The sequence below is a fragment of the Piliocolobus tephrosceles genome, chromosome 19 (genome assembly GCF_002776525.5).
Source record: "Piliocolobus tephrosceles isolate RC106 chromosome 19, ASM277652v3, whole genome shotgun sequence".
Classification (NCBI taxonomy): domain Eukaryota; kingdom Metazoa; phylum Chordata; class Mammalia; order Primates; family Cercopithecidae; genus Piliocolobus; species Piliocolobus tephrosceles.
Window position 1 is genome coordinate 1,789,571 of NC_045452.1, and position 25,179 is coordinate 1,814,749.

The 25,179-nt window shown below is 45.3% G+C and overlaps 3 protein-coding genes across 13 annotated transcripts in view; 1 reads left to right on the forward strand and 2 right to left on the reverse strand.

The window, feature by feature from the left end:
- The window catches only part of MICAL3 (microtubule associated monooxygenase, calponin and LIM domain containing 3), a 1,031,057-nt gene that overhangs the window by 753,176 nt on the left and 252,702 nt on the right, over positions 1 to 25,179 (reverse strand). The window lies entirely within an intron of this gene.
- BCL2L13 (BCL2 like 13) overlaps positions 1 to 25,179 on the forward strand; it is a 101,284-nt gene that overhangs the window by 11,338 nt on the left and 64,767 nt on the right. For 8 of the 11 annotated variants that reach the window (XR_003306713.2, XM_026447120.2, XM_026447124.2 and 5 more), the window contains exon 2: positions 8,371 to 8,541. The exons of 2 other annotated variants lie outside the window; for them this stretch is intronic. Coding sequence is in view for 4 of the 9 variants with exons in the window: in XM_026447120.2 (XP_026302905.1) it covers positions 8,421 to 8,541 (121 nt within the window). In the remaining 5 variants the exon portion in view is untranslated. Of the gene's footprint in view, positions 1 to 5,630; positions 5,688 to 8,370; positions 8,542 to 25,179 lie in introns of those variants that run through there. One more of the 11 variants, XM_026447122.2, reaches the window with a different exon arrangement.
- LOC113219740 (microtubule-associated proteins 1A/1B light chain 3B) lies at positions 1,676 to 2,344 on the reverse strand. Its single transcript, XM_026447132.1, has one exon. The coding sequence runs from the start codon at positions 2,334 to 2,336 to the stop codon at positions 1,959 to 1,961; it is 378 nt and encodes a 125-aa protein (XP_026302917.1). The 5' UTR covers positions 2,337 to 2,344; the 3' UTR covers positions 1,676 to 1,958.

A 25,179-nucleotide genomic window follows, 5' to 3' on the forward strand; every position in this document is an offset into this window, starting at 1 on the left:
GTCTCTACTAAAAATACAAAAAAAAAAAAAAAATCAGCCAGGCATGGTGGCGGGCGCCTATAGTCCCAGCTACTTGGGAGACTGAGGCAGGAGAATAGCATGAACCTGGGAGGTGGAGCTTGCAGTGAGCTGAGATCGCTCCACTGCACTCCAGCCTGGGCAACAGAGCGAGACTCCATCTCAAAAAAAAAAAATTTTTTTTAAATTAAAAAAAAAATTGAATGGATATTTTATACTGTAGGTCTGGTATGTTTATAACTAGAATGACAAATATGCATTTTTTTTTTTTTTTTTTTTGGATAGACATAGTCTTTTTCTCTCGCCCAGGCTGGAGTGCAGTGGCCGGATCTCAGCTCACTGCAAGCTCCATCTCCCGGGTTTACGCCATTCTCCTGCCTCAGCCTCCCGAGTAGCTGGGACTACAGGTGCCTGCCACCTCGCCTGGCTAGTTTTTTGAAATTTTTAGTAGAGACGGGGTTTCACCGCCTTAGCCAGGATGGTCTCGATCTCCTGACCTCGTGATCCGCCCGTCTCCGCCTCCCAAAGTGCTGGGATTACAGGCTTGAGCCACTGCGCCCGGCTGACAAATATGCATTTAAAGTCTGAAAACTCTATACTAGATTTAAATGAATAAATATAATCCTTCAAATATATAGATATATGGACTTTAACATATATACTAGAGTTAAAGATGGAAGATAATGAAATTCATGATTAAGATTACATTTATAATTAGACAATCAGGTTTTATAAGAAAATTTGGAGAACATTATGCTAAAAATCAAATTTGGAAACTTGGTGATTTGTAGTTTGTCTCTGGCTTTTGGGTTGGTAATCTACTTCAGGGATATGGATTCTTGGTAAATACAAGAAATTTGAATACAACAAATCAGAGAACATCAATTTTTTTTTCTTTTAATTAGAGACAGGGTGTTACCCTGACACTCAGGCCGGAGTGCAGTGGCATTATCACAGGCTCACTGCAGCCTCAATCTCCTGAGGTCAAGCTAGCTCCCTGCCTCAGCCTCCCACAGTATTGGGATTATGGGCATGAACCTATTCTCGGCTCATCAATTTTTTTTGGCGGCGGGGGAGATGGAGTCTAGTGTCTAGCTCTGTCACACAGGCTGGAGTGCAATGGCGTGATTTTGGCTCACTGCAACTTCCATCTCCCAGACTCAAGCAATTCTCTTGCCACAACCTCCGGAGTGGCTGGTATTATAGGCACACGCAACCACGCTTAGCTAATTTTTGTATTTTAGTAGGGATGGGGTTTCACCAGATTGCCCAGGCTTGTCTCAAACTCCTGACCTCAGGTGATCCGCCTGCCTCGGCCTCCCAAAGTGCTGGGATTACAGGTGTGAGCCACCACGCCTGGCCCATTCTTTAAAGCATTTATTCAAAAACAAATACTTTCTTATTCCTGTCACCAAAGAAATACTGAGACTTTCATTTTTTATTTTCTAGCAAAAGAGTGTTGTTGCTAAAGAGACTTTTTTTTTTTTGAGACGGAGTCTTGGTCTGTCACCCAGGCTATAGGGCAGTGGCACGATCTCGGCCCACTGCAACCTCTGCCTCCCAGGTTCAAGTGATTCTCTTGCCTTAACCTCCTGAGTAGCTGGGATTACAGGCACCCGCCACCACACCCGGCTAATTTTTTTTTTTTTTTTTTTTTTTTTATTGGCAACTTAGAATGCAAAGTATTTTATTTTTAAATTTTTAAAATCTGAAAACAAGCTAGCCTACATTAAATAATATAGTTTCCAAAGCTGAACGTGCTCACTTGGAGCTCAGTTTTCTGCCTGAAACACAAACACAACTTCCTAACACTCCTAGGTGGGAACACTACTGTTGGATGATCTGTGATTAGATGAACTGATCCATCTCAGTTGGTAACATCCCTTTGTTTTCCTTGGTAAGGGTTTAAAAAATTCTAGAATAGATGCATTTTTCTAGTTTTACACTGACAATTTCATCCCGAACGTCTCCTGGGAGGCATAGACCATGTACAGGAATCCGTCTTCATCCTTCTCACTCTCGTACACCTCTGAGATTGGCGTGGAGACGCTGACCATGCTGTGGCCGTTCACCAACAGGAAGAAGGCTTGATTAGCATTGAGCTGTAAGCGCCTTCTAATTATCTTGATGAGCTCACTCATGTTGACATGGTCAGGTACAAGGAACTTTGTTTTATCCAGGACAGGAAGCTGCTTCTCACCCTTGTATCGTTCTATTATCACCGGAATTTTGGTTGGATGCTGCTCTCGAATAAGTCGGACATCTTCTACTCTTTGTTCGAAGGTGCGGCGCTGCTTGAAGGTCTTCTCCGACGGCATGGTGCGGGGATCTGTAATTTTTGTGTTTTTAGTAGAGACCGGGTTTCACCATGTTGGCCAGGTTGGTCTTGAACTCCTGACCTCAGGTGATCCACCCACCTCAGCCTCCCAGAGTGCTGGGATTACAGGCGTGAGCCATCGTGCCTGGCTGCCAAAGAGACTTCTAAAAGCTTAGATTGTTATTAATGTTATTAATTTTATATGTTCTTCCCCCCTTTTTTTCTTTCTTTCTTTTTTGTTTTTTTTTCTGTTGTTTTTTTTTGAGATGAAGCTTTGCTGTGTCATCCAAGCTGGAGTGCAATGGCATGATCTTGGCCCACTGCAACCTCCGCCTCCCTGCTCTGAGCAATTCTCCTGCCTCAGCCTCCTGAGTAGCTGGGATTACAGGCACCTGCCATCATGCCCAGCTAATTTTTGTATTTTTGTAGAGATGGGGTTTCACCATGTTGGCCAGGCTGGTTTTGAACTCCTGACCTCAGGTGATCTGCCTGCCTCAGCCTCCCAAAGTGCTGGGATTACAGGCATGAGCCACTCTGCCTGGCTGACTCTTCTTATTTTCATTCTTCTTGACATGTTACTACGTTTGACACAGTTGTTCACTGCCTTCTTATTGAAGTGCCTCCCTGACTTCTGTGATCAGTCTTTCCTGGTTTTCTTTCTACCTTTCTGTTTCAATCTGGACTGAAAGGGTTGCTCTTCCAGCTTCTCATCTTTTGACTACCCCTTAAATGTTAGTGAATTCTATTGTGTTCTTTTTAAGATTATACCAGTATTTCTGAACACATTTTGTAACCCATGTCTCCTTTATTAAAATAAGGTAAATAAAAATTTCCCAGGCTGGGCATGGTGGCTCACGCCTGTAATCCCAGCACTTTGGGAGGCCTAGGCGGGTGGATCACGAGGTCAGGAGATCGAGACCATCCTGGCTAACATAGTGAAACCCCGTCTCTACTAAAAAAAAAAAAAAATCATCCGGGCGTGGTGACGGTCGCCTGTAGTCCCAGCTGCTCCGGAGGTGGAGGCAGGAGAATGGCCTGAACCCGGGAGGCAGAGGTTGCTGTGAGCCAAGATCGCACCACTGCACTCCAATCTGGGTGACAGAGCAAGACTCTGTCTCAAAAAAAAAAAATTTTCCCTGGCTTCTATTCTGGTGGCATTGGCGGTGGGAGGCATGTTCTTTTCCTTCTTGTCCCAGCACTGAGAATCACTGCTGCAAACAAGATTGAAAATTTACTGAGCCGGCCGGGCGCGGTGGCTCAAGCCTGTAATCCCAGCACTTTGGGAGGCTGAGACGGGCGGATCACGAGGTCAGGAGATCGAGACCATCCTGGCTAACATGGTGAAACCCCGTCTCTACTAAAAATACAAAAAACTAGCCGGGCGAGGTGGCGGCCGCCTGTAGTCCCAGCTACTCCGGGGGCTGAGGCAGGAGAATGGCAAACCCGGGAGGCGGAGCTTGCAGTGAGCTGAGATCCGGCCACTGCACTCCAGCCTGGGCGACAGTGCAAGACTTCGTCTCAAAAAAAGAAAAAAAAAAAAAAAGTGAATGGAGATCCATGATTTTCAATGGGAGGGGTGTGTCAAAATATCAGGGGAAGTACAGTTTGTAAAAGAATATTCAATATACTTTCAGACTTGGAAAACGAAAATCACCTATTAGTTTCAGACTACAGACTATAGAAGGTACGGCTCAGTAAATTTTTTTTTTTTTTTTTTTTTTTTAAAAAGACAGGATCTTGCTCTGTCACCCAGGCTGGAGTGCAGTGGCGTAGTCCAGTCTCACTGCAGCCTCAGCCTCCTGGGCTCAAGCTATCCTCCCACCTTGGCCTCCCAAGTAACTGGGACTATAGGCACATGTCACCAGCTCAGTTAATTTTCTTTTTTTTCAGGCTGGTCTTGAACCCCTGGCCTGAAGCAGTCCTCTTGTCTCTGTTTTCCAAAGTGTTGGGATTATAGGTGTGAGCCACCGCACCCCACTGTCCATTCACTCTTCTTTTTTTTTTTTTTTGAGACAGAGTCTTGCTCTGTAGCCCAGGCTGGAGTACAGTGGCGCAATCTCGACTCACTGCAACCTCTGCCTCCCGGGTCCCAGTTCAAGCAATTCTCCTGCCTCAGTCTCCCGAGTAGCTGGGATTACAGGCATGCGCCACCATGCCCAGCTAATAGAGACAGGGCTTCACCATGTTGACCAGGATGGTCTTGAACTCTTGACCTCGTGATCTGCCTGCCTTGGCCTCCCAAAGTGCTGGGATTAAAGGCGTGAGCCACTGCTCCTGGCCGTTCACGCTTCTTAGGTAATTCAGTTGACTTATATTTATACAGAATACTTAGAATTTTGTATCTCCAGGCTAGCCCTCTTTCTTCCTTTTTTTTTTTTTTGGAGATGGAGTCTCGCTCTGTCACCCAGGCTAGAGTGCAGTGGCACGATCTCAGCTCACTGCAAGCTCCGCCTCCTGGGTTCAAGTGATTCTCCTGCCTCAGCCTCCTGAGCAGCTGGGACTGCAGGTTCCCCCCACCACGCCCAGCTAATTTCGTCTATTTTCAGTAGAGACAGGGCTTCACTGTGCTAGCCAGGATGGTCTCGATCTCCTGACCTTGTGATCCACCTGCCTGGGCCTCCCAAAGTGCTGGGATTACAGGCGTGAGCCACGGCTCCCGGCCTCTTAAAGACCTTTATATCCAGCTGCTTATTCTGTATCACTATCTGCATGACTTGTAGGTACTTGTAAATTCAGTTTAGATGCTCCTCAACTTACAGTGGGGTTACATCCTGAGAAACCCATCGTAAGTGTAAAATATATGTTGAAAATACATGTAATACACCTACCAAATATAACTTAGCCTATGTTTAAAACACATTAAGCAAAAAATGTTTTTTTTGAATTTTTTGTAGAAGTGGGATTTCACCATGTTGCCCAGGCTTGTCTCAAACTCCTAAGCTTAAGTGATCCCTCTGCTTTGGCCTCCCGAAGTGCTAGGATTGCAGATGTGAACCACTGTTCCCAACCACACATTAAGCATATTTAAGTGTGCTTAAAACACATTAGCCTCCAGTTGTGTAAAATCATGAAATATAAAACCTATTTTATAGTAAAGTGTTGAATATCTTATCAAATTTCTTTTTTTTTTTTTGAGGCAGAGTCTTGTTCTTATTGCCCAAGCTGGAGTGCAGTGGTGCGATCTCGGCTCACTTCAGCCTCTTCCTGCTGGGTTCAAGCGATTCTCCTGTCTCAGCCTCCCAAGTAGCTGGGACTACAAGCGCACGCCACCACGACCGGCTAATTTTTGTATTTTTACTAGAGATGGGGTTTTGTCATGTTGGCCAGGCTGATCTTGAACTCCTGGCCTCAGGTAAGCCACCTGCCTCAGCCTCCCAACATGTGGGGTTACAGACATGAGCCACTGTGCCCGGCCATCAAATTTCTTGAATACCGTATTGAAAGTGAAAAAACAGAGTGGTTGTATGGATAGTTGAAGTTCAGTTTCTACTGAATGCATATCCTGTTCGCACTGCCGTCATAAAGTGAAAAAATTGTAAGCCAAACTGTTGTAAGTTGGGGACTGTCTGTATACCCTAAAGTGATTTCCTTATCTTTCCCCAAACTAGCTCTTTCTATATTATCTGGTTTGAGAAATAGGAGTAATACCACTTACCTTACAGCTTCCTGGGTCGGTCACTCATTGAGTTAACCAACAGATCTTTGAATTCCTAGCCTTTTTCCTATCCATCCTCCCCTTTTCAGTATTCTGTTCCTATGCTAGTTCATGCCTTCTTACATCTCTTGCTGAGGTTTTTCCATATTCTCCTAACTTGTCTCCTTGCCTCTACTCTCCAGTCTGTCTTCCTTACCGCCTCCAGTATGAATTTTTTTTTTTTTTTTTTTTAAGACATAGTCCTGCTTTGTCACCCAGGCTGGAGTACATTGGTATGTGATCATAGCTCCCTATAACCTCAAGCTCCTGGGCTCAAGTGATCCTCCTGCCTTATCAGCCTCCCAAGTAGCTAGGACTACAGGTGCATGCCACCACACCCAGGGCTAATTTTAGTTTTTGTAGAGACAGGGTCTCACTGTGATGTCCAGGCTGGTGTTGAATTCCTGACCTCAGGTGATCCTCCTGCCTTGGCCTTCCAAAGTGTTGGAATTATAAGCATGAGCCACTGTGCCAGCCACTTACATCTATAGCCTTTTTATTTTGTATATTTCAAATTCTGCTTGTATGTTTAAAAATTGTTTATCATTCTAGGATATTTATCTTAGTTTGCTTATCACAGATCTTAAGTTTTGCCAACGTTGCCTCTTTTTCCAGTCTATATTTTTGTTACATGTATTTTTGTTTACTTCTGTTTGAAAACTCCTGAGGTCTGGTGATTTGTCATATTTGTGTTCATGTCTGATGCCTATAGAGTACCTTGCAGCTTAAAAAATGTGTGTTGAATGAACACACACAAAAAAAGGTCCCGAAAAGCTTTATCTTCTGTTTCTTTTCGTTTTAGTTATTGAGACAGGGTGTTGCTCTGTTACCTAGGCTGGAGTGCAGTGGTGTGATCATGACTCACTGCAGCCTCTACCTCCTGGGCTCAAGCAATCATCCCATCTCAGCTTCTGAGTAACTGGGATTATAGGTGTGCACCAGATACCTGGCTAATTTTAAAAATTTGTGTAGGGACAAGGTTTTACTATGTTGTCAGGCTGGTTTCAAGCAATCTACCTGCCTCTGCCTCCCAAAGTGCTGGGATTACAGATATGAACCAGCACACCTAGATTTGTGTCTTCTCTCTCTTTTTTTTGAGATGGAGTCTCGCTCTTTCGCCCAGGCTGGAGTGCAGTGTTGTGATCTTGGCTCACTGCAAGCTCCGCCTCCTGGGTTCATGCTGTTCTCCTGCCTTAGCCTCCCGAGTAACTGGGATTACAGGCGCCCACTGCCATGCCCAGCTAATGTTTTGTATTTTTAGTAGAGACAAGGTTTCACCGTGTTAGCCAGGGTGGTCTCAATCTCCCGACCTTGTGATCCGCCCGCCTCAGCCTCCCAAAGTGCTGGGATTACAGGTGTGAGCCACTGTGCCCGGCCTCTGTCTTCTCTTTTTTTAAGACAGGGTCTTGCACTGTTTCCCAGGCTGGTGTGCAGTGGTGCAATTATAACTCACTGCAGTCTTGACCTCCTTGGCTCAAGCAATCCTCCTGCCTCAGCTTCCTGAGTAGCTGGGACCATGGGCAGGCCCTACCATGCCCAGCTAATGTTTTAATTTTTTTGTAGAGATGGAGTCTTGATATATTGCCCAGGCTGGTCCTGAACTCCTGACCTCAAGCAGTGGGGTCCTGAATTCCCACCTCAGCCTTCTAAAGTTCTGGGATTACATGTGTGAGCCACCGTGCATTGCCTATGTCCTTATTTTATAAGTTTGTTTTTTTTTTAAATTTTCTTTTTTTTTTTTCTTTTCCTTTTAAACTGTTTTCCTAAAAACTAAGATACAAACAGACTCATTAGCCTAGGCCTACACAGAGTCAGAATTATTAATATCACTGTCTTCCACCTCCACACCTTGTCCCACTGGACAGCCTTCAGGGGCAGTAACACCCATGGAGTTGACATTTCCAGTAACAATGCCTTCTTCTGGAATCCCTCCTGGAGGACCACCTGCCCTGAGACTTTTACAGTTCACTTTTTTTTTTTTAAATAATAAGTAGGAGTACACTCTAACAATAAGTGTAGTAAATACATAAACCAGTAAGTCATCTAATATTGTCAAGTATTATATACTGCATGTAATTGTATGTGCAATACTTTTTTTTGAGACAGAGTCTTGCTCTGTCGCCAGGCTGAAGTGCAATGGCTTGAACCTGGGAGGCAGAGGTTGCAGTGAGCTGAGATTGCGCCACTGCACTCCAGCCTGAGCAACAAAAGCGAGACTCCACCTCAAAAAAAAAAAAAAAAAAGGAACACTCCAAGAGTTGCACAAGACATTTTGGTGTGAAACAACTTAAAGTAGCATGTAATAAACTTTATACTGAAAACATTACTTTTCTGTTCTTAGGTTTTACACATCCGTAAGTAGACCTTTTTGGAGCCTCACCAGCCAATTCAATGGCGTCCTCTTCTACTGTGCCTCTGGGATTTCACTATGAAACGAAGTATGTTGTTCTCAGCTACTTGGGACTCCTCTCTCAACAGAAGCTGCAAGAGCAATATCTTTCCTCACCCCAAGGTATTATCTTTGGCTTATGGTGGTTGTAGTAAATTGTAACCAGAACTTTATATATAAAAGTGTATGTGTCTAATTTATATGTATGGTTATCAAATAGTACTAATAAGCCTGTAAGAATAACCTGTTATGGCTGGGCGCGGTGGCTCACGCCTGTTGTTCCAGCGCTTTGGGAGGCCAGTGTGGGCAGATCACGAAGTCAGGAGTTTGAGACCAGCCTGGCCAACATGGTGAAACTCTGCCTCTACTAATAATACAAAAATTAGTTGGGCATGATGGCATGCGCCTGTAGTCCCAGCTTCTCAGGAGGCTGAGGCAGGAGAATCACTTGAACCCGGGAGGCAGAAGTTGCAGTGAACCAAGATCACACCACTGCACTCCAGCCTGGGCAGTAGAGTGAGACTCTGTCTCAAAAAACAAACAAACAAAAAGAATAACTGTTGTGCATTCTTTCCATTTCCAGGAGCAAAAAAAAAAAAGTATTTTTAAGACGGAGTCTCACTCTTTCTCTAAGGCTGGAGTGCAGTGGCATGATCTTGGCTCACTGCGACCTCCACCTTCCTTGTTCAGGCGATTCTGCCTCAGCTCCCGAGTAGCTAGGATTACAGGTGTGCACCACCACACCCAGCTAATTTTTGTATTTTTAGTAGAGATGAGGTTTTGCCATGTTGGCCATACTGTTCATAGAACATGTACATGATCCTGTCTATTCCTCCATATCTCACTATCATTTTCCTAGTTTATCTCCATTTGTCTATCTGTGAAACCTTCTATGACATTTCTTTTTTCCTTTTTTGAGACGGAGTCTTGCTCTGTTGCCCAGGCTGGAGTGCAGTGACACGATCTCAGCTCACTGCAACCTCCGCCTCCTGGGTTCAAGCGATTCTTCTGTCTCAGCCTTCTGAATAGCTGGGAGTATAGGCGCATGCCACCATGCCTTGCTAACTTTTTTTTTTGTATTTGGTAGAGATGGGGTTTCACCGTGTTAGCCAAGATGGTCGTGATCTTCTGACCTCGTGATCCACCCACCTCAGCCTCCCAAAATGCTAGGATTACAGGCGTGAGCCACCGTGCCTGGTTGACATTTCTTTTTTTATTTTAATTTTTTGAGGTGGAGTCTCGTTCTGTTGCCAGGCTGAAGTACAGTGGTGATCTTGGCTCACTGCAACCTCCGACTCCTGGTTCAAGCAATTATCCTGCCTCAGCCTCCGGAGTAGCTGGGATTACAGGTGTGTGCCATCACGCCCGGCTAATTTTTGTATTTTTAGTAGTGACGGGGTTTCACTGTGTTAGCCAGGCTGGTCTCAAACTCCTGACCTCAGGTGATCCACCAGCCTTGGCTACCAGGCCCGGCTGACATTTCTTTATCATTCAATTCACCCTTTTTTCGTCTCTGTTTAAGCCGCTAAATAAACTTTTCACCAGATAGCAAATTTTAATTCCATTTTTTATCTATATGTATATTCTGTTTTTTAATTTTCAACAACCGGCAAATGTGAAAGAATACCTAAGGCTGGGCGCGGTGGCTCACGCCTGTAATCCTAGCACTTTGGGAGGCCGAGACGGGCGGATCACGAGGTCAGGAGATCGAGACCATCCTGGCTAACACGGTGAAACCCGTGTCTACTAAAATACAAAAATTAGCTGGGCGTGGTGGCGGGCGCCTGTAGTGCCAGCTACTCAGGAGGCTGAGGCAGGAGAATGGCGTGAACCCGGGAGGTGGAGCTTGCAGCCAGGCGAGATCGCGCCACTGCACGGGCGACAGAGCAAGACTCCATCTCAAAAAAAAAAAAGAATACCTGAATATATGTGTGTGTTACAGACACATACACATACATAAAAGCCTTTAGTACATTCCATATTTGTATTGGTAATGGTGGTTTTCATAGAGGTCTGTAATTACCACAGGTTTTTCTTGGATTTAAGATTTAATATTCCTGGCTGGGCGGGGTGGCACACGCCTATAATCCTAGCACTTTGAGAGAGGCCAAGGCGGGTGGATCACCTGAGGTCAGAGTTTGAGACCATTCTGGCCAACATGGTGAAACCCTGTCTCTGCTAAAAAATACAAAAATTAGCCGGTTGTGGTGGGATGTGCCTGTAATCCCAGCTACTTGAGAGGCTGAGGCAGGAGCATTGCTTGAACCCGGGAGGCAGAGGTTGCAGTGAGCCGAGATTCCACCACTGCACTCCAGCTCTGGGCAACAGAGCAAGACTCCATCACCAAAAAAAAAAAAAAAGATTTACTATTCTTAATTTATAATAAAGATAACTATAATGCTTGTATAAAGAACATTAATTGGGTCAGGTGCAGTGGCTCACGCCTGTAATCCCAGCACTTTGGGAGGCTGAGGCATGTCAATCACAAGGTCAGGAGCTCAAGACCAGCCTGGCCAAGATGGTGAAACCCCATCTGTACTAAAAATACAAAAAAATTAGTCGGGCATGGTGGCAGGTGCCCAGCTACTTGGGAGGCTGAGGCAGAGAATTGCTTGAACCCAGGAGATGGAGGTTGCAGTGAGCCGAGATCACCCCACTGCACTCCAACCTGGACGACAGAGCAAGACTCCATCTCAAAAAAAAAAAGGCCCGGCGTGGTAGCTCACACCTGTAATTGCAGGACTTTGGGAGGCCGAGGTGGGTGGATCATGAGGTCAGAAGTTCAAGACCAGCCTGACCCATATGGTGAAACCCCGTCTCTACTAAAAGTACAAAAATTAGCCAGGTACACTGCAGATGCCTGTAGTCTCAGCTACTCTGGAGGCTGAGGTGGGAGAATTGCTTGAACCTGGGAGGCACAGGTTGCATTGAGCCAAGATAGTGCCATTGCACTCCATCCTGGGTGACAGAGCAAGACTTTGTCTCAAAAAACAAACAAACTGGCCGGGCGTGGTGGCTCACGCCTGTAATCCCAGCACTTTGGGAGGCTGAGGCAGGCGGATCACTAGGTCGGGAGATTGAGACCATCCTGGCTAACATGGTGACACCCCGTCTCTACTAAAAATACAAAATATTAGCTGGGCGTGGTGGCGGGCACCTGTAGTTCCAGCTACTTGGGAGGCCAAGGCAGGAGAATAGCTTGAACCCAGGAGGTGCAGCTTGCAGTGAGCCGACATCGCGCCACTGCACTCCAGCCTGGGCTACAGAGTGATTCCCTCAGGAAACAAAACGAAACAAACAAAAAAAAAAACCCAAGAAACAAACCTGAAATGATGACAAGCAACAACAACAACGTGGATTTCCAATCTAGTTCTGAGAAGAGGTGCACATGATGATAATGATACTACACTACAGCTTTATATGAAAATTAAAATCCCTTAGATATCTTCGTTTATACAAACATTTATTTATTTTTATTTTATGTTTTTTGAGACAAGAGTCTTGCTATGTCACCCAGCCTGGAGTGTAGTGGTCCCATCTTGGCTTACTGCATCCTCCACCTCCTGGGTTCAAGCGTTTCTCGAGTCTCAGCCTCTCGAGTAGCTGGGACTACTGGCACGCGCCACTACACCCAGCTAATTTTTGTACTTTTAGTGGAGACGGGATTTCACCATGTTGGCCACGCTGGTCTCAAACTCTTGTTCTCAGGTGATCCCCCCCCCCCACCTTGGCCTCCCAACGTGCTGGGAGTCCAGGCACGAGCCATGGTGCCTGGCCTATACAAACATTTTAAAGGAACTGTTAAGTGAAGATCCACTAGTTGTGGGATGGAAAATACTGTTTAACAATGGTTTATTTCTGGATGTTTTTTCCCAAAGAAATTGCAGTTACGCATTTTCAAGAATGTTCGAAGAAACAGTAATTGATTTTTTAATAAACTGACTAAAGACAATCCATTGTACCAGTTGAGGAACTTATTTTTGGAATGTATTTTTATAAATTGATCAGATTGACTTATTTCTACACTGATTGATTGATTGATTGATTGAGGCAGAGCCTTGCTCTTCTGCCCAGGCTGGAGTGTAACAATATGATCTCGGCTCACTGCAACCTCCACCTTCTGGGCTCAGTTGATTCTCCTGCCTCAGCCTCTGAGTAGCTGGAACTATATGGTGGCCCGTGCCACCATACCTGGCTAATTTTTGTGTTTTTGGTAGAGATGGGGATTCGCCACGTTGGCCAGGCTGGTCTTGAACTCCGGACCTCAAGTGATCCACCCACCTTGGCCTCCCAAAGTGCTGGGATTACAGGTGTGAGCCACCACACCCAGTCTACATCTCATTAAATTCAACTATTTCAACTTTTGCATTGTTTTTTATTATTCCATTTCTTTTTTCTTATTTGTTTGCTCTTCTTTGTTTGAGGCAGAGTCTCGCTCTCGTCAGGTGAGAGTGCAATGGCACGATCTCAGCTCACTGCAACCTCCACCTCCCAGGTTCAAGCAATTCTCCTGCCTCAGCCTCCCAAGTAGCTGGGACTACAGATGCATGCCACCATGCCCAGCTAATTTTTTTTTTTTTTGTATTTTTTTGTGCCTTTTTTTTGGTTTTTGTTTTTTGAGACGGAGTCTTGCTCAGTCGCCCAGTCTGGAGTGCAGTGGCAGGATCTCAGCTCACTGCAAGCTCCGCCTCCCAGGTTTACGCCATTCTCCTGCCTCAGCCTCCGGTGTAGCTGGGACTACAGGCGCCCGCCACCTCGCCCAGGTAGTTTTTTGTATTTTTTAGTAGAGACGGGGTTTCACCGTGTTAGCCAGGCTGGTCTCGATCTTCTGACCTCGTAATCCGCCCATCTTGGCCTCCCAAAGTGCTGGGATTACAGGCTTGAGCCACCACACCCGGCCTTTTTTTGTATTTTTTTAGTAGAGACGGGTCTTCACCGTGTTGCTCTGGCTAGTCTTGAACTCCTGAGCTCGGGCAGTCTGCCTGCTTTGGCCTCCCAAAGTGCTAGGATTACAGGCATGAGCCTCTGCACCCAGCCCCATTTCTTTTTTCTTAACTTCTCTGGAGATAATGCTGTACATTTCATTTTGTGACCCAGGCTAGAGTGCAGTGGCACGTTCTTGGCTCACTGCAACTTCTGCCTCCTGGGTTCAAGCAATTCTCCTGCCTCAGTCTCCTCAGTAGCTGGGATTACAGGCGCCTGCCACTGCGCCCAGCTAATTTTTGTATTTTTAGTAGAGACAGGGTTTCGCCATCTTGGCCAGGCCGATCTTGAACTCCCAACCTCGTGATCCACCTGCCTCAGCCTCCCAAAGTGCTGGGATTACAGGTGTGAGCCACTGTGCCTGGCCAACATTTCAGTTTTTTTTTTTTTTGAGGCAGAGTCTCGCTCTGTCGCCCAGGCTGGAGTGTAGTGGCCGGATCTCAGCTCACTGCAAGCTCCGCCTCCCAGGTTTACCCATTCTCCTGCCTCAGCCTCCCGAGTAAGCTGGGACTACAGGCGCCCGCCACCTCGCCCGGCTAGTTTTTTGTATTTTTTAGTAGAGACGGGGTTTCACCATTTTAGCCAGGATGGTCTTGATCTCCTGACCTCGTGATCCGCCCGTCTCGGCCTCCCAAAGTGCTGGGATTACAGGCTTGAGCCACCGCACCCGGCAACATTTCAGTTTTTAAATGGTACTTTTAAAAAAACTTTAAGCTAGTGTTGTGAACTTTTCTTTTTATAATAAAATTTCTCTAGGTGAAGGATAAAGGTTGAACCTCTGTCCCAGAGGTTCTTGAAGTGGCTGACAGTCAAAGGGCTGAATCTTTCCCCTCAGAAGCAATTACTTTTAATGCTTTTTGAGACCTTGCTATTTTAAATGATTGGCATTAGTACAAGTAAAAATGTACTATGTACTTGTAAATAAGTAGAAATCCATCTGTCCTTAGAGATTTCACACTTACTATGACAAACTGCATAATTATGTGCCTGGCGTGGTGGCTCACACCTGTGATCCCAGCACTTTGGGAGGCCAAGGCAGCTGGATCACCTGAGGTTGGGAATTCGAGACCAACTTGACCCACATGGAGAAACCCTGTCTCTACTAAAAGATACAAAATTAGCTGGGCATGGTGGCGGGCACCTGTAGTCCCAGCTACTTGGGAGGCTGAGGCAGGAGAATGGCGTGAACCTGGGAGGTGGAGGTTGCAGTGAGCCAAGATCGTGCTACTGCACTCCAGCCTGGGTGACAGAGCAAGACTGCATCTCAAAAAACAAACAAAAAAACATTTACTGAAACCTGAATTAGTCTTCTTCATTAGAATATAACATCAGGTTTGGTGTCATGGCTCACACCTGTAGTCCCAACACTTTAGGAGGCTGAGGCAGGCCCATCACTTAAACCCACGAGTTCAAAACCAGCCTACATGGCGAAACCCTGCCTCTACAAAAAATAAAAATAAATTAGCTGGGTATGGTGGTGCGCACCACCATGCCCAGCTAATTTTTTTTTTTTTTTTGAGACGGAGTCTCGCTCTGTCACCCGGGCTGGAGTGCTGTGGCCGGATCTCAGCTCACTGCAAGCTCCGCCTACCGGGTTCATGCCATTCTCCTGCCTCAGCCTCCCGGGTAGCTGGGACTACAGGCGCCGCCACCTTGCCCGGCTAGTTTTTTTGTATTTTTTAGTAGAGACGGGGTTTCACCGTGTTAGCCAGGATGGTCTCGATCTCCTGACCTCGTGATCCGCCCGTCTCAGCCTCCCAAAGTGCTGGGATTGCAGGCTTGAGCCACCGCGCCCGGCTCCAGCTAATTTTAAAATTTTTTGTAAAGACAGGGTCTTGCAGTGTTGCCCAGGCTAGTCTCAAACTCGTGGGCTCAAGTGATCCTTCTGCCTCGGCCTTCCAAAGTGCTGGGATTACAGGGGTGAGCTATTACATCTGGCCTTCTTAAATCTTCTTATCCATAAATTTCTACTGCAGCAATGGAGGTAGCTATTGTTTGCTGCCATTCTAGCTTAAGAGTGGGTAGAAGTAAGAATTCAGAAATGTTGGAATTCAGTAGTAGGGATTACAGATGGTGTCCTAAGAGAGCTAGTGTAGATAATTCAATATAACTAGTTGGTGTGTTCTACTTTTGAAAATTGAATTGTATTTTAATGCCCTGACATAGGTGGCTATCTAAACAAAATTATAGGCTGGGCGCGGCAGCTCAAGCCTGTAATCCCAGCACTTTGGGAGGCCAAAACGGGCAGATCACAAGGTCAGGAGATCGAGACCATCCTGGCTAACACGGTGAAACCTCGTCTCTACTAAAAATGCAAAAAAATTAGCCGGGCGTGGCGGCGAGCGCTTGTAGTCCCAGCTACTTGGGAGGCTGAGGCAGGAGAATGGCGTGAACCCGGGAGGTGGAGCTTGCAGTGAGCCGGGATTGCGCCACTGCACTCCAGCCTGGGCAACTGAGCGAGACTCCGTCTCAAAAAAAAATTAAAAAACAAAAAACAAAAAACAAAACAAAACAATAAAAACAAAATTATATCAAAATGACTAAAAGCTCATAAAACATCATGCGATACCAAATATTTATAATCTCATCACGCTCACAGAGGAGCTGTTCTTCTTTTTTGTTTTCTAATCTTTATCAGTATATACAGTTTTATATAGTTGTAATCAATTGTGATTTTTACTTTTCAGTTTTAATTTGAAAGATTTCGGCCGGGCGCGGTGGCTCAAGCTTGTAATCCCAGCACTTTGGGAGGCCGAGATGGGCGGATCACGAGGTCAGGAGATCGAGACCATCCTGGCTAATCCGGTGAAACCCCGTCTCTACTAAAAAAAAAAATACAAAAACCCGGGAGGCGGAGCTTGCAGTGAGCTGAGATGGTGCCACTGCACTCCAGCCTGGGCGACAGAGCGAGACTCCGTCTCAAAAAAAAAAAAAAAAAAAAAGAAAGATTTCATATTTACGTGTTCTGTACTTCATCTTCCTTATTGTGTGTTTGAATGATTTCCTTTTATTATTATCTTTTACATTTTTCCTTTTTTTTTTGGACATGGAGTCTTACTCTGTTGCCCAGGTTGGAGTGGTGCAGTGGTGTGATCATGGCTCATAACAACCTCCACTATCTCTAGTTCAAGCGATTCTCCTGCTTCAGCCTCCTGAGTAGCTGGGATTACAGGTGCCTGCCACCACACCTGGCAAATTTTTTTTTTTTTTTTTTTAAATTGAGACGGAGTCTTACTTTGTTGCCCAGGCTGGAGTGCAGTGGCACAATCTTGGCTCACTGCAAGCTCCGCCTCCCAGATTCAAGCGATCCTCCTGGCTCAGCCCCTTTAGTGGGTGAGATTACAGGCATGCGCCACTATGCCTGGCTAATTTTTGTATTTTTAGGAGAGAGAGGGTTTCACCATGTTGGCCAATCTGATCTCGAACTCCTGACCTCAGGTGATCCACCTGCCTCAGCCTCTCAAAGTGTTGGGATTACAGGTGTGAACCTCTGCGCCCAGCCATTTTTTTTTATTTTTAGTAGAAACGAGGATTTCACCGCGTTGGCCAGGATGGTCTTGATCTCCTGACCTTGTGATCCACCCACCTCAGCCTCCCAAAGTGCTGGGATTACAGGTGTGAGCCACCACGCCTAGCCCAGGCCTCAGTTTTTAATTTGCTACCAGTGAGTTTTATCCTTACTTGTGTTTTCATGATGGTAGTTATTATCCTTTCGCTTCCAGATGTAGGACTTCCTAGACCATTTCTTGTAAGGCCAGTCTAGTGAATAATTCTCTCAAAATTTGCTTGTCTACAAAAGACTATTTGACCTTCATTTCTACTTCTTTTTTCTTGAAACGGAGCCTCTCTCAGTCACCCGGGATGGAGTGCAGTGGCGCGATCTCAGCTCACTGGAAGCTCTGTCCCCTGGGTTCATGCCATTCTCCTGCCTCAGCCTCCCCAGTAGCTGGGACTACAGGTGCTTACCACTACGCCCAGCTAATTTTTTTTTGTATTTTTTTAGTAGAGAGGGGGTTTTACCGTGTTAGCCAGTATGGTCTCAATCTCCTGACCTTGTGATTCGCCTGCCTCGGCCTCCCAAAGTGCTGGGATTACAGGCGTGATGAGCCACTGAGCCCGGCCCTCACCTTCATTTCTTAAGAATAGCTTCCTGGCTCAGGAAATTTTCTTCTGAGAAATCTGCTGTTTGTCTAATAGGGATTCCTTCCTTTTCTTTTTTTAAAAGAGACGGAGTCTTGCTCCGTTGCCCAGGCTGGAGTGCAGTGGCGCGATCTCGGCTCACTGCAAACTCCGCCTGCCGGGTTCAAGTGATTCTCCTGCCTCAGCCTCCCGAGTAGCTGGGACTACAGGCGCCTGCCACCACGCCTGGCTAATTTTTTGTATTTTTTAATAGAGCCACGGTTTCACCATGTTAGCCAGGATGGTCTCGATTTCCTGACCTTGTGATCCGCCCACCTCGGCCTCCCGAAGTGCTGGGATTGCAAGCGTGAGCCACTGCACACGGCCTAATAGGGATTCATTCCTATGTGACTTGACACTTGCTTTTTTAGAATTCTGTCTTTGACTTTTAACAGTTTGACTGTATTGTGCTTTGGAGAGGACCTTTTTTGGTTGAGTCTATTTGAGACCCTTTCAGTGTCCTGGATCTGGATGTCCACATTTCTTTCAAGACTTGAGTAGTTTCTAGCTATTAATTCACAAAATAGGTTTTCTATGCATTTTCCCATCTCTTTTTGATTTCAAACTGCCATTATTTGAATATTTGTTTGCTTAATCACATTCCATAGGTGTAGACTTTCTTTCTTTATTTATTTATTTAATTTTATTATTTATTTATTTATTTATTTTTGAGATGGAGTTTTGTTTCTGTTGCCAGGCTGGAGTACATTAACACAATCTCGGCTCACTACAACCTCTGCTTCCTGGGTTCAAGTGATTCTCCTGCCTCAGCCTTCCAAGTAGCTGGAATTACAGGTGCCCACACCCGGCTACGTTTTGTATGTTTAGTAGAGATGGGGTTTCACCACATTGGCCAGGCTTGTCTTGAACTCCTGACCTCAGGTGATCAGCCCCCGCCTTGGCCTCCCAAAGTGCTGGGATTACAGGCATGAGCCACTACACCCGGCTTTTTATTCTTTTTTTGTTTGCTTAACTGGATTATTTCAAAACAGCTGTCTTCAAATTTAGCAATTCTTCTGCTTGGCCAGGCCCACTGCCTCATGCCTGTAATCCCAGCACTTTGGGAGGCCGAGGTGGGTGGATCATGAGGTCAAGAGATGGAGACCATCCTGGCCAACATGGTGAAACCCCGTCTCTACTAATATAAAAAAATTAGCTGGTTGTGGGGGTATGCCTGTAGTCCCAGCTACTCAGGAGGCTGAGGTGGGAGAATTGCTTGAACCCAGGAGGTGGAGGTTGCAGTGAGCTGAGATCACACCACTGGACTCCAGCCTGGTGACAGAGCGAGACTCCTTCTCAACAACAACAAAAAAAGAAACTCTTCTGCTTGTTCTATTCTATTGTTGAAGCTCTCAATTGTAGTTTTTATTTTATTCTTTGAGTTCTTCAGTTCCAAGATTTCTGTTTGGTTGTTTCTTATATTATCTCTTGTTGAATTTCCAATTAAGGTTGTGAATTGTTTTTTGGATTTTGTTGAATTGTTTATCTGTATTCTCGTGTATCTCAGTGAGTTTCCTTAAGATCATTATTTTGAATTCCAGACATTTTATAGATTTCGTTTTCTTTGGGATCTGTTGTGGTTTTTTTTAGGGTTTTTTTTTTTTTTTTTTTTTTTTTTGAGGCAGAGTCTCACTCTTGTCGCCTAGGCTGGAGTCTGCAGTGACGCAGTCTTAGCTCTCTGCAACTTCTGCCTCCCAAGTACAAGTGATTCTTCTGCCTCAGCCTCTAGAGTAACTGGGACTACAGGCACCCACCACCACGCCTGGCTAATTTTTGCATTTTTAGTAGAGATGGGGTTTCACCATGTTGGCCAGACTGGTCTCAAACTCCTGACCTCAGGTGATCCACCCACCTCAGCCTCCCATAGTGCTGGGATTACAGGCATGAGCCACTGCATCCGGCCATTTTTTTTTTTGAGTTTTATTTATTTATTTAGGTCTGTGTAGGAGACAAGCCTTGGGGATCTCTAGTTGGCTATTTTGATGACATCTTCTGCAGACAGAATTTTTTTCCACCTCAACATTGTATATCTGTGAGAGTTTGCTTGCTTTGTAGTTTTTATTTTGTTTTGTTTTTTAAATATGGATGTTGTTTTTAATACCATTTAAAGTAAACCCAATGTAAATACAGACATTGGTACGCTAACTTTTTTTTTTTTTTTTGAGGCAGAGCTTCACTCTTGTTGCCCATGCTAGAGTGCAATGGTGCAATCTTGGCTCACCACAACCCCTGCCTCCCGAGTTCAAGCGATTCTCCTGCCTCAGTCTCCTGAGTAGCTGGGATTACAGGCATGTTCCGCCACACCCGGCTAATTTTGTATTTTTAGTAGAGACAGGGTTTCTCCATCTTGGTCAGGCTAGTCTCGAACTCCTGACCTCAGGTGATCCACCCTCCTCAGCCTCCCAAAGTGCTAGGATTACAGGCATGAACTACCGCACTCAGCTGGTAGGCTAACTTGGAGGGAAATATATTTTTCTTATTGCTGTCTGCTGTTACACTATTCTGTTTGCTATCTAAAGGGAGATGTAGGCCGGGCGCCCCAAGCCTGTAATCCTAGCACTTTGGGAGGCCGAGATGGGCGGATCACAAGGTCAGGAGATCGAGACCACCCTGGCTAATACCGTGAAACCCCGTCTCTACTAAAGAATACAAAAAACTAGCCGGGCGACAAGGCGGGCGCCTGTAGTCCCAGCTACTTGGGAGGCGGAGGCAGGAGAATGGCGTGAACCCGGGAGGCGGAGCTTGCAGTGAGCTGAGATCAGGCCACCGCACTCCAGCCTGGGCGACAGAGCCAGACTCTGTCTCAAAAAAAAAAAAAAAAAAAAAAGGGAGATGTAGAACTTACTCCTGTTCCATGCTGTTATAAATAGGATTTGCTGGGGAGCACTCATTGGTATAATGTAGATAGGGTTTGGTTTCAAGTTCATGAAGTAGTAAATGTTAGAGGAAGTGACTAAGGGAGGTGATGTTATTGATGACTCAGGATTTCTGTCACATTACATCTCTTTTATTTTTTAACTGAGTCATGTACTGGGTACAGACTTTTATGTAAATAGTTAACTCTTGTACATTTTTCCAGTACTAGTTTAGTCTTCCAGTCTGCATTTTTGTGCTGAATATAGTCAACTCTATTCAAGATTACACATTCTGACTAGTAAAAGTCCTTCTTGCTAAATAATAACCTTTATCATGTTCAATTTAGCATATATTAATATGTGGCTCCTTGATAGTGTGGTAATTAGCATGCATTTTTATAATAAGACATTTCTTTCTGAGGTCACAAGAAGAGTAGGTTGATTTCTGTTAATTTGTAATGTGACAATCAGTTACATGTAGTTGTGATACTGGTTTGTTATTCCTCAACCATTAAGCAACTCCCCATTTCCCTCCTTTCCCAGCCCTTGGTAACCACTTTCCTATGTCTTTCTCAGTGGATTTGAATATTCTAGGTACCTCATACCATATTTGTCCTTTGTGACTGGCTTATTTCACTTAACATACGTATTAGTTTGTATTCATACTGCTAATAAAGACATACCTGACACTGGGTAATTTATAAAGGAAAGAGATTTAGTGGACCCACAGTTCCACATGGCTAGGGAGGCCTCACATCATGATGGAAGGCAAAGGAGAAGCAAAGTCCCGTCTTCTTACATGGTGGCAGGCATGAGAGCGTGCTGGGGAACTCCCCTTTTATAAAACCATCAGATCGGCCGGGTGCGGTGGCTTATGCCTGTAATCCCAGCACTTTGGGAGGCTGAGGCGGGTGGATCACGAGGTCAGGAGTTCAAGACCAGCCTGACCAAGATGGTGAAACCCCATCTCTACTAAGAATACAAAAAAATTAGCCGGGCGTGGTGGCATGCGCCTGTAATCCCAGCTACTCTGGAGCCTGAGGCAGAGAATTGCTTACACCTAGAGGGGCGGAGGTTGCAGCGAGCCGAGATTGCGCCACTGCACTCCAGCCTGGGCTACAGAGGGAGACTCCATCTCAAAAAAAAAAAACCCATAGGATCTTATGCAAGACTTATTCACTATCACGAGAAAGACCCACCCCCACGATTCAATTGCTTCCCACCAGACCCTTCCCACAACACATGGGAATTGTGGAAGCTGCAATTCAAGATGAGATTTAGGTGGGGACATAGCCAAATCATATCATTCCACCCTGACCCCTCCCAAATCCCATGTCCTCACATATCAAAACCAATCATACCTTCCCAGCAGTCCCCCAAAGTCTTATTTCAGCATTTACTCAAAAGTCCTCAGTCCAAAATCTCATCTCTGAGACAAGGTGAGTCCCTTCACCTATGAGCCTGTAAAATCAAAAGCAAGTTAGTTACTTCCTAGATACAATGGAGGTACCCGCAATGGGTAAATACCCATTCTAGTGGGAGAAACTGGCCAAAACGAAGGGGATACGGGCCCCATGCAAGTCTGAAATCCAGCGGGGCAGTCAAATCTTTATTTTTATTTTTATTTTTTTTTTGAGGCAGAGTCTTGCTCTGTCACCCAGGCTAGTGTGCAGTGGCACGATCTCAGCTCACTGCAAACTCCACCTCAGCCTCCCCAGTAGCTGAGATTACAGGTGTCCACCACCACATCCAGCTAATTTTTTTTTTTTTTTTTTGTTTTGGTAGAGATGGGGTTTCACCATCTTGGCCAGGCTGGTCTTCAACTCCTGACCTCATGATCCATCCACCTCAGCCTTCCAAAGTGCTGGGATTACAGGTGTGAGCCACCGTGCCCAGCTGGCAGTCAAATCTTAAAGCTCCAAAATGACCTCCTTTGACTCCATGTCTCACATCCAGGTTGTGCTGATGCAAAAGGTGGGTTCCCATGGCCTTGGGGAGCTCCACCTGTGTGACTTTGCAGCGTATAGTCACCCCCCTGGTTCCTGTCACAGACTGGCATTGAGTGTCTGTGGCTTTTTGAGGCGCACAGTGCAAGATGTCAGTGGATCTACCATTCTGGGGTCTGGAGAACAGTGGCCTTCTCACAGCTCCCCTAGGCAGTGCCTCAGTGGGGACTCTGTGTGTAGGTTCCCACCCCACATTTCCCTTCTGCACTGCCCTAGCAGAGGTTCTCCATGAGGACTCCGCCCCTGCAGGACACCTCTGCCTGAACATCCAGGCAAATAATTTCCATACGTCCTCTGAAATCTAGGCAGAGGTTCCCAAACCTCAGTTCTTGACTTGTGTGCACCTGCAGGCTCAACACCATGTGGAAACTGCCAAGGCTTAGGACTTTCACCCTCTGAAACCATTTTTCGAACTGTACCTCGGCCCCTTTAGCCACAGCAGGAGTGGCTAGGATGCAGGGCACCAAGTCCAGAGGCTGCACACAGGAAGAGGGGGCCCTGGCCCTGGTCCAGGAAACTATTTTTCCCTCCTAGGGCTGTGATGGGAGGAGCTGCTTCGAAGGTCTCTGCCATGCCTTGGAGACATTTTTTCCATTGTCATGGCAATTAGCATTTGGCTCCTTGTTACTGATGCAAATTTCTGCATCAGGCTTGAATTTCTCCCCAGAAAATGGGGTTTTATTTTCTACTGCATCATCAGACTGCAAATTTTTCAAACTTTTATGTTCTGCTTCCTCTTGAAGCTTTGTTGCTCAGAAATTTATTCTGCCAGATACCCTAAATCATCTCTCTCAAGTTTAAAGTGCCACAGATCTCTAGGGCAGGGGCAAAACGCCACCAGTCTCTTTGCTAAAACATAGCAAGAGTCACCTTTGTTCCAGTTCCCAATAAGTTCCTTATCTCCATTTGAGACCACCTCAACTTGGAAGTTATCGTCCATATCACTGTCAGCATTTTGGTCAAAACCATTCAACAAGTCTCTAGGAAGTTCCAGACTTTTCCCACATTTTCCTGTTATCTTCTGAGCCTTCCACACTGTTCCAACTTCTGCCTGTTTATTTCCAAAGTTGCTTCACATTTTTGGGTATGTTTATAGCGGCGCCCCACTCCCAGTACCAATTTTCTGTATTAGTCTGTTCTCACACTTTTAATAATGACATACCTAAGACTGGATAATTTATAAAGGAAAGATTTAATGGACTCACGCTTTCACATGGCTGGAGAGGCCTCACAATCATGGCAGAAGGCAAAAAAGAAGCAAAAGCACGTCTTACATGGTGGCAGGCCTGAGAGCGTGTGCAGGGGAACTCCCTTTTTATAAAACCATCAGATTCATGAGACTTATTCACTACCATGAGAACAGTATGGGGGAAATCACCCCCATGATTCGTTTGTTTCCACCCGGCCCCACCCTTGACATGTGGGGATTATTACATTTCAAGGTGAGATTTGGGTGGGGACACAGCCAAACCATATTTGCACAATATTTTCAAGATTCGTCTGTTACAGCATAAATAACCTTCCTATCAGCAGTGTACAGAGGTTCTCATTTCTCCATATTCTTACCAACATTGGTTTTCTGTGTTTTTAATAGTAACCATCCTAAAGGTTGTGAAGTGGTGCCTTATTGTGGTAGCTTATTTCTTTTTATTGTTGAATAATATGACATTGTATGGATGTGCCATAGTTTATCAAGTCACCTTTGAAGAACATCTCAGTTTTTTCCGAGTTTTGGCAATTATGAATAAACGTTCGCGTGTAGGTTTTTGTGTGTATGTAAGTTTTCAACTCATTTGGGTTAATACCAGGGAGCACAGCTGCTGGGTCATACGGTAAAAAGAGTTTATTTTGTTTTAAAAGGAATTGCTAAACTGTCTTATGAAGTGATTATGTCATTTTGCTTCCTGCCAACAATATATGTAAGAGTTTCTCCATCTCTTTGCCAGCATAGCTATTCTAGTGGATGTGCTGTAATCTCATTGAGTGTATCTCATTGTGGTTTTATTTTTAATTTTAATTTTAAAATTTATTTTTATTTATTTATTTATTTTTTGAGACGGAGTCTTGCTCTGCCGCCCGGGCTGGAGTGCAATGGCCGGATCTCAGCTCACTGCAAACTCCGCCTCCCGGGTTTCCGCCATTCTCCTGCCTCAGCCTCCGGAGTAGCTGGGACTACAGGCGCCTGCCACCTCGCCCGGCTAGTTTTTTTGTATTTTTAGTAGAGACGGGGTTTCACCGTGTTAGCCAGGCTGGTCTCCATCTCCTGACCTCGTGATCCGCCCGTCTCGGCCTCCCAAAGTGCTGGGATTACAGTCTTGAGCCACCGCGCCTGGCTTTATTTTTAATTTTTTAAAATTTTTGAGTACATAGTAGGTGTATATATTTATGGGGTACATAAGATACTTTAATACAGGCATGTAATGAGAAATAAGCACATCATAGGGAATGGGGTATCCGTCCCTCAACATTTATCTTTTGAGTTACGAACAATTCAGTTACCCTTTGTTATTTTCAAATGTACAATTAAGGGGCTGTTGAATAGTACGTCTTAGTCATTCTTTATTTCTTTTTTTTTAACCCATTAACCATCCCCACCTCCTGTTGTTCCCTAGACCCCCATTACTCTTCTTAGTTCTGGTAACCATCCTTATATTCTCTGTGTCCATGAGTTCAGTTGTTTCTTTACATCTCAGAAATAAGCAAGAACATGCAATGTTTGTCTTTCTGTGCCTGGCTTA

What these genes read in the sequence shown, in the direction of transcription:
- LOC113219740 (XM_026447132.1), bottom strand. Translation starts at nt 2,336, where the DNA reads ATGCCGTCGGAGAAGACCTTCAAGCAGCGCCGCACCTTCGAACAAAGA.